Source organism: Pygoscelis adeliae, unplaced genomic scaffold (assembly GCF_000699105.1).
Source record: "Pygoscelis adeliae isolate BGI_AS28 unplaced genomic scaffold, ASM69910v1 Scaffold75, whole genome shotgun sequence".
In the NCBI taxonomy this organism is placed as follows: Eukaryota; Metazoa; Chordata; class Aves; order Sphenisciformes; family Spheniscidae; genus Pygoscelis; species Pygoscelis adeliae.
Genome location: NW_008824772.1, coordinates 3,234,196 through 3,242,002, shown reverse-complemented (window position 1 = coordinate 3,242,002; position 7,807 = coordinate 3,234,196). Strand labels below are relative to the sequence as shown.

At 41.7% G+C, this 7,807-nt stretch overlaps 1 protein-coding gene across 1 annotated transcript in view; it reads right to left on the bottom strand.

Annotated features, from left to right (window-relative positions):
- Positions 1-973: 973 nt before the first annotated feature.
- The window catches only part of TMEM100 (transmembrane protein 100), a 7,405-nt gene continuing 571 nt past the window's right edge, over positions 974-7,807 (bottom strand). Inside the window, exons 2-3 of the mRNA XM_009323717.1 lie at positions 5,190-5,374; positions 974-1,902 (exon numbers count right to left, since the gene is read on the bottom strand). Of these exons, the coding sequence (XP_009321992.1) occupies positions 1,436-1,840 (405 nt within the window). The 5' untranslated portion in view covers positions 1,841-1,902; positions 5,190-5,374 and the 3' untranslated portion in view covers positions 974-1,435. The remainder of the gene's footprint in view (positions 1,903-5,189; positions 5,375-7,807) is intronic.

Genomic DNA, 7,807 nt, shown 5'->3' with positions numbered 1-7,807 from the left:
CCTTTGAGTCTGGAGAAAGTAAGGGGAAAAAAAAGGAGAGAGAGAAAAAAAAGAAAGAATGAGGACTTCATGCAGCCCCTCTGCCTTCTGACACCCTCATAACACTGGGGTGGAAGTCTGTGATCTGTCACTTGGCTCAGCACTACTTGTCCTTCATGATATAGATGAAGAAATGTTCTGTTTTGCTTCAATTTTCGACCAGCACCTCAATTATTCATTACCTGAGAAAAGTTGGAAGACCTCTGGAACACAAGCGTTACAGAATCAAACATCTCAGACACACACAGGGGGCACCTGAGACCTGCTTTTCGTAAAGATCGGTAATGCCAAAGCTCATTCAGCAAACACTGACTACACAGATGACTTTGCTTCCACAAGTAATTATTAATAGTTGTGTCTAAATCTGACTATCCCAGGAGTGTCTGCAGAACTGACCATTATGATTTTTCAATAACTGAGTTGTTAATCAAGCTGCAAGAGGACCATGCTATCAAACCAAAATCCATAGTCTATAAAGATTTTTGGAAGAGGTCAGCAGTACATATGTTGACAGTAATTGCCACAGGTGTTTTTTTACAAAAATAGAATCATAAAGCAGTCGACGTTGAAGATACAAGCTATCTTGCTAGCAACAGAAAAAGATTTTCTAAAGGTCTAGCAGCACTGAATATTATTTTAATGAAATTTACTTTTTAATTTTATAGCAAAATAATCAAAAGTGCTAAACCTGACCACTTCAATTTACAAAAAAAGTGTCATGTTTTAAGCTATAATCATACCTCGTTATTTAGGTTAGACAATAAAATTACACATTTCTACCTATTTCTATTCAATAGTAAAGCAAAATTCATATTAGTTGGTTTAAAAAAGGGGGAAAGTACCACAGATATTGGGGGGGGGGAAGTTACATAAAATATAAGAATCAGCTTATTGAGCAATCTGCAGTTTGATTGTTTGTTATTGGTTGTTTGGGTTTTTTTGAGCTACAATTTAAGTCACAAACAATCTGGCCATAACCTTGTAGTCACTTCAAATGCTATGACTTCTCCCTTGGTCAAATGTCACAGTGTGTACTTTAAGGAGATCTCTGGCATTTCAAGTCAGTTCAAATTATTTTCTCAGTTCTCACAAGTTCCCTTTCCAACATGATCAGCATGTTGGAGAACGCAGTTATGATGATTGCAGTTATGACGACACTGTTTTCTGTGAAGGAAAAGTGTTTTTTCTTCCACCATGGAAAGAATCACTACCAAGTCTGCAGTAAGAAAAATATTAAGAGCACTTGCAGAGTTTTTAGGAGTCTTTCTTAATCCATTCCATTTTCATTTCAGTTCATTTCCAAAGTTAAATTAAAACATGCAATCTCTCCTATTGATAAATAGCCAAGTTGACTTACAAAGGTTCTGTTTTCTGTCCAGCCTTCTCTTGGTTGTCTTTAACCAAACAAGGTTCGCTGATTTGCCACAAGCGCTGTCTGGCTCTCCCGCCTCTTTGCTTTCTTGTTTTGCTGCCTGATTTTCCAGCACACTGCACTAGAAGCCAGCAAAAGGAGTCCTGATGACAAGAGGACTAATCCAAACACTGAGATGATTGATCCATGGGAATTGAAGCTGTATGCCACAGCAGTAACCACAATGCCGGCTATGAGGATAACCACACCGAAAGGAATGGTACAGCGGTAACAGGAGAGTTCTGCTCCTCCTGTTGCTGCAGTCAGCTGGCATTCACTGACAAGAGGGATGGTGGTTATCACAGTGTCATTGTTATTACTCTTCTCTGTGGTTACAGAATCAGGATGCTTTGGAGCACCCAGGATCTCTTTAATAGGTTCGTTTGTCATCTTGATTGTCTTGACTTAGTCAGTTCTTAGGCTAGAGCAGGCTCTGCTGAACACGCACTGCACTGTGGAGAGAAGAGCATGAGTTCAACTAAGAAGCATTACCATTATGTGACAAATGGGTGACACAGAAGTATCCCACTTGGGATCGCAAACAAGCAGACACTCTGACCCCGTGAGGATTTATGCACAAGCTTAATTATAACACTACCGATTGTGGTGGATCTGAATCAATTGTTACAGTAGTCATCAGCATGTGCATAAGTGCTAGAAAGAACAGAGTCACGGACCAAGACAGACACCGACCTTAAAGTGTTATGGGCCAAATCCCACTTTAAGTTATATACTGAAGTCAGTATTTCTGGATGCAGTTTAAATTTCAATGGCATTACATCTTCTGACAAGGAGGTGAAGTTCATAGGCTGCTTTGGTTAAAAATTCTACTCTTGCTCACACACTTTTTCACACTGTTTCTTTATATATACACCTATACACACGTTACCCAGATTTGCTCCAATGCGCATCACAATAACATGGGCAAGAACTGGCCCAGCAAAAAACAGGACTGAACAGTGAACCCTTTCTCAAGGCAAGCGCTACTTAGCGAAAAAATTCAAATGGTCATGACTAGGTATGGATGTGGGGGGAATGGGGATGAAGACAGTTCCTGCACTCAGCAAATGCCAGCTGAAAGCTGGTGAACCTACCATTACAGCAACATCAATGCCAGACTGTCAGCTTGCCATTTAAATTGGCTTAATGCAAAAGTAATGGGTCCCTTACAAATCCATGAAACCACATCCATGTTACTGTGCGGGAGGCAGATTTACAGTCATATTCACTCATCTTAGTTACAGTAGGTTGCTTTCCTCCTGTCTCCATATCGTATACACACTCTCAGTCCCACAGAGAGCATGCACAGTTTGATTGCATCTGCATTATGAGGCAAAATAGCTTTTGGCTCCGTGGAGCCCAGTGCAGAACTGGAGTCCACCTGATCAGGGCAAGATGAGCCCGTGGCTCTCCACTGCTACAGGCTGTCATGACAGACCTCTGCCATCTCACTGGGACTCTTGCTGGTGTGGGGGCCGCCCTGGAGTCTGCAGTGAGCCTCTGACAATGCTGAGGCTACCACGGCTATGCTGCCCTGGCTGTGCGCTCAGTGCACCCCGCTACATCCAACAGAAGCGGGGACACTGGGGAACCACTGGGTTTTCCTGCTGGGAGTAGCTCACAGAACTCCTCCACCACTCTCCGGTACGGGCTGTGTAGCTTTTGATCCTATGAGCAGCATGGTATGCAGCTCAGAGAACAAGGAAGAGCGCTGGCCACGCAGTTGAAGAGCGTTGGCAATGCAGTAATGCTTTTATCACTTTTATCACCTTCACATCTGTGACTAGGAAGTTAATTGCCAGATACTTGTATTCTCCTTTTCCTTTCCCACCACTCCCACCCTTGTTGCTAAGATATATTTGTCCATTGTGGAGAGCCCTTGGTTTTGTATCTCAGTACCTCATGTAACGGACTGTGTATTTTGCAAGAAAGAGGATTTCACTATTTTTAAACACAAACAGGCTACACTCTGTATCTAGTCAGAGAGTTTGTATCTGAGTTTCCTTGAACCCTGATGAGAGAAGGAAAGTTCAGATCTGGTTTGACAAAGCTTTTGTTCTACTGCTCTAAGGAAGAGTGCTCAGCTCAATATTGTATCTTGCTGTACACAGCTATCTTCAGGGCTCAATCCTGCAAGGGGCCTAGCAGCTACAAGACAGAGTAGCCTTTCCCTCCCTAGCAACACTGAGTACAGCACAACCAAGCGCACACTGAGCACACACACTGACAACACAAGAGGCAATGGGCACAAACTGAAACACAGGAGGTTCCGTCTGAACATCAGGAAACACTTTTTTACTGGGAGGGTGACTGAGCACTGGAACAGGTTGCCCAGGGAGGTTTTGGAGTCTCCATCCTTGGAGGCATTCAAAAGTCATCTCCACAGTCCTGGGCAGACTTCTTTAGGAGACCCTGCTTGAGCGGGACACGGGGTGGACCAGATGACCTCCAGAGGTCCTTTCCAACCACAACCATTCCGTGATTCTGTGTGTTTCTGTGTACTTGGTATCCCCAAAAGCAGGCAGGGGATCTGATCAGTGCTTATCAGACAAAGCAAATATATCTGTGCTGACACCTTAGATATCCCAGGTTCTCCTAGGTTCAGTTGCTTTGTCCTTTGAATTCTAACGCATGATTAAGTACCTTTTATATCATTTGAGAGAGCCCAGGAAAGCCATGGGGTTGCTCTAAAGCGCCATCGATCTGTTCCCACATGGATCTGACCTCAAGTTCTGCGTTTTCCATAATGACCTACACGGCAGTGAGACTCACACTGGTGCCATTATGTTGCTGCATTACTTATCCATAAAACGTTACAGAAGTTCAGCACAACGGCAGAATGTGGTCCCCAAATGTCACCTTTTATTGATCTTACCATTAGCCAAATTCAATTTGTTCAATATTTTATTATTAAATTTGAGGAAAAAAATTAACCATTTTCCCTATAAAAGGTCTCTTAGCTCCAAATACAGTGTAATAACTATTCAAAAGTGCAAATACTCTAACAGTCACAGAAATAGGGAAACTCCCAATAACTTGAAATTGGATTTGGCTCATAATAAACACGATTATTCTGAAAAACTTTAACATTCAATCAAAGTATATTTACTCCTGTCTCTAGAGTCCTTGTCCCTCTGCTTCAGTTACATCCCCAATGAGCATTAAATCTCTTAGATGTCTTGTACAGAGATTTATGAAGAAAAAAGATATTTTTATACAGTCAAAACTAACATGAATTTTTAAAAAAATCTCCTAAACTACCAAAATTAAGTCAATGGCAAAATACCTGTTGACTTCTGAGGAGCACAGTTCTTTCCTGTAATAGGATATAAGCAGAGAGGCATTCATACAAAACAAATAAACAAACCTCTATTGAAATACCGTACGTTAAATAAACAACAGAACCTATTTGAAGTGTGAGTAAAGGTACTCAGCCCTAGAAAACAGGGCACTAGATCCCCATTGCCAGCAAAGTCACTTCTGACTTACGCCAACAGGTGACTTGGTTTAAGTTTCAGGGTAAGAAATTTAGGCAAAGATACCCGGCAACACCAGCATCCTCTCACTAATCATACTAGAAGTACTTTCTTAAGGAGCTACTTTGACTTGACGGAACAATGTGTTTCTGTGGCAATCTGTGGCTAACGCTGGTTAAAGGGGAGAGGAATGCTTTACCCAGTAATAAGTGTAAGTTGAGATTTACTGAAAAGACATGAAATCCATCAGCACACACACCTACCAGGTCCATGAGAAATCCATCGTAACAAATCCCTTGGCTCCGTAAGCAGAGAAAGACTGCTTAAGATGTCTCGTATGTCAATTCAAGGCAGAGTCATGCAGCAGTAAGGGCTGCTCCAGGCTTTGAAGTGTCAAATGTTGCTGAATGATGAAGTGGAGGTGACAATATTCTAGCATGGAAGTTTCCTACAAGAAAAGTTGTTGGATATTTATCAGCTTCTTAAGAACAAAACTCCTGCATGGAAAAGCTCCCGCTGTATGCTGACCCCTGCTCCTAACCTAACCGAAGCAGGAGATGTTCTCCCTCTGGCTCTCCTAGTGGTTTCTGCCTCTTTTCTTGGCAGCAGCCACCCATTTCTGGCCCTGTGTAACATTTTCCTTTGATAATGTGACGTCTCGATGATGAGTGTCACAACCCAGGCAAGCCCCCCAGAAAGAGCTAGGCAGGAAAAGGTAATGCACATGATTTTCTGTAGTTAAAAATCTCATTTAACTTCGTTTCTATTGCTCACTTCACCTATGTGAGTCAAAGAACGAAATCATGACTCAGAATACTTGGGGTTTTGTCTCTTCTATGTCTCCAGTTTCTTTGAGCAAATAACTTCAGCTCCCTGTGCCTTGGTTTCCTAGCTGTAAACTGACAGTGACAACATGCTTTCCACTAAAAAAAACCTTTTAAATCTATTCTGCTGTAACAAAAACCTAAGTAATACAATCCCAAAAACTCCTCTCAAAAAAAAAGGCAAACTGAGTCCAAGAACTCACTGTATTAAACATGATTCCATTATATTTACTGTTCTTCATTTCAGTCATCTAATTTTTTAAAACAAGATTCATAACTCAAATAGGGACAAGGCAGAATCTGCAGCAGAGCAGTGTGACAACCCTGCAAAAAGCAGAGTGATGGAAATTGTTATCAACTGCAGAAACAGCTGTGAAATCACCAAGCAGCTGGGTAAAACTTACGAAGCAGCAGAGTTTTATGTTTCTAATCTTATTCAACATTCCCTTTCTATATGTGCACGATTACAGAAGATCATTCCAACACTGAAGCAGGAGCTCCTAAGTGGGGATGAGAATAAGTTCACGAGAATAAGTTCGTATCATGATGAACTCTAAGGGCTTTTTCTCTTTTTAAGTTATATAAACCATGCTAACATTTCACAAAGACAAACATTTACAGGCACAGACTGCTGCTGTTCTTCTCTAGATGATCCTTGGAATAAGCCTGTGACATAGCTAAAGTATATTTAGCCAATTATTGAAGTTAGCTAATAATAAGGAAGTCTCCTTGCTTACCTCCTTGACTATATTCTTGTGCACACTACCTAGCAATTAGTTTGACTTTTTGAAAAGTTTGGAGGGAAATGCAGAAAAAAACCCACACTTTAGATTAATAATCTAGATTACATTAGAACAAAAGCAGACCTCTGAAACTATCTTGCAGTCAACTTCCACTCGTATTACAAGAATGGTTACATTTGTTTGAAAAGCTCTTCCTAGTGCAATTGTGCCCCCTAAGCCACTCTGCTAGCATCATTCTTCAAAAAGATTAATTGCTCTGTCAGTAATTTATTTGTATTTGCCCTTGACTACATACAGCTTAGGTAACTTTTTAAAATGAATGTCTTTATCAAAAAAACTGACTGACAGAGCAACTTTTTACAGGCAGGATTTCTTCCCTCCCCCTTCTCTCCCTCATCACAATGCTGAGAAGCAGAAACACATGCAATCTATACATTAAGCTTCCAATATTTTAACTCTGAATCATTTCAATGTGGTGCTCTCTCAGGAGGCTTCCCACATACTGAATATCTCTGTGCAAGTGCAAAGAGATGGTATTTCTCAGCCACTACAATCCTTTCCCCTTTTTTTGCCTTTTACTCAGAACCAGTGGGATACATTTAAGTTTTCTGCCTTCAGGCTCTGGACCTGATTCTCTGTATCTTGCGTAACATTTCAGACACCCTTTTTTGCTTATGTAAAATTCCAGTAAGTCATTATGCCTATGTTTCACACTTGGTTTTGCATTGAAGTGACTATGGAAAACAACATCAGGAGTCCTTCTGTACTGAAGGAGAGTTCATTTGGAATTCAACAGACTACAGTAATCCCGAACACAATCCCGCAGCTCTTCCCCATATGAACACTCCTGGAAATACAGAACTAGAATTTGTACTTACAAGACTCCAGGATCAGACCCTGAACTACAGAGGTGGGAGAAGAACACATTACACCCATGCCAACTGTCTTGAGCCTCAGAATGCGGATAAGTTTCCACCACCAAGTTTATAGGTGATACAATTACCAGATGCAAGCTCTCACACCTTTCTCGTTTGTCAGACGTAGTTGGAGGGTAGGATGGAAGCCAACCACACACCTCCACAAACAAATCTCGTTATCTGCAAATTGCAAAACTTTCAAACCCGTCTGTAAAACGCCACACACACCTAGGGTAAACCGCTGCGTGTCATGCCTATCCCCGAACACCTATGCAAGAGAGAAGAGACGCGAACAGGCAACGAAAGTTTATGCACGCTTGCTGCTATACAGCCCGGCAGTAACGAAAAGGCACAACTCCGCGGGGGCACACGGCGACCTGCAAGGCAGGGAGCACCT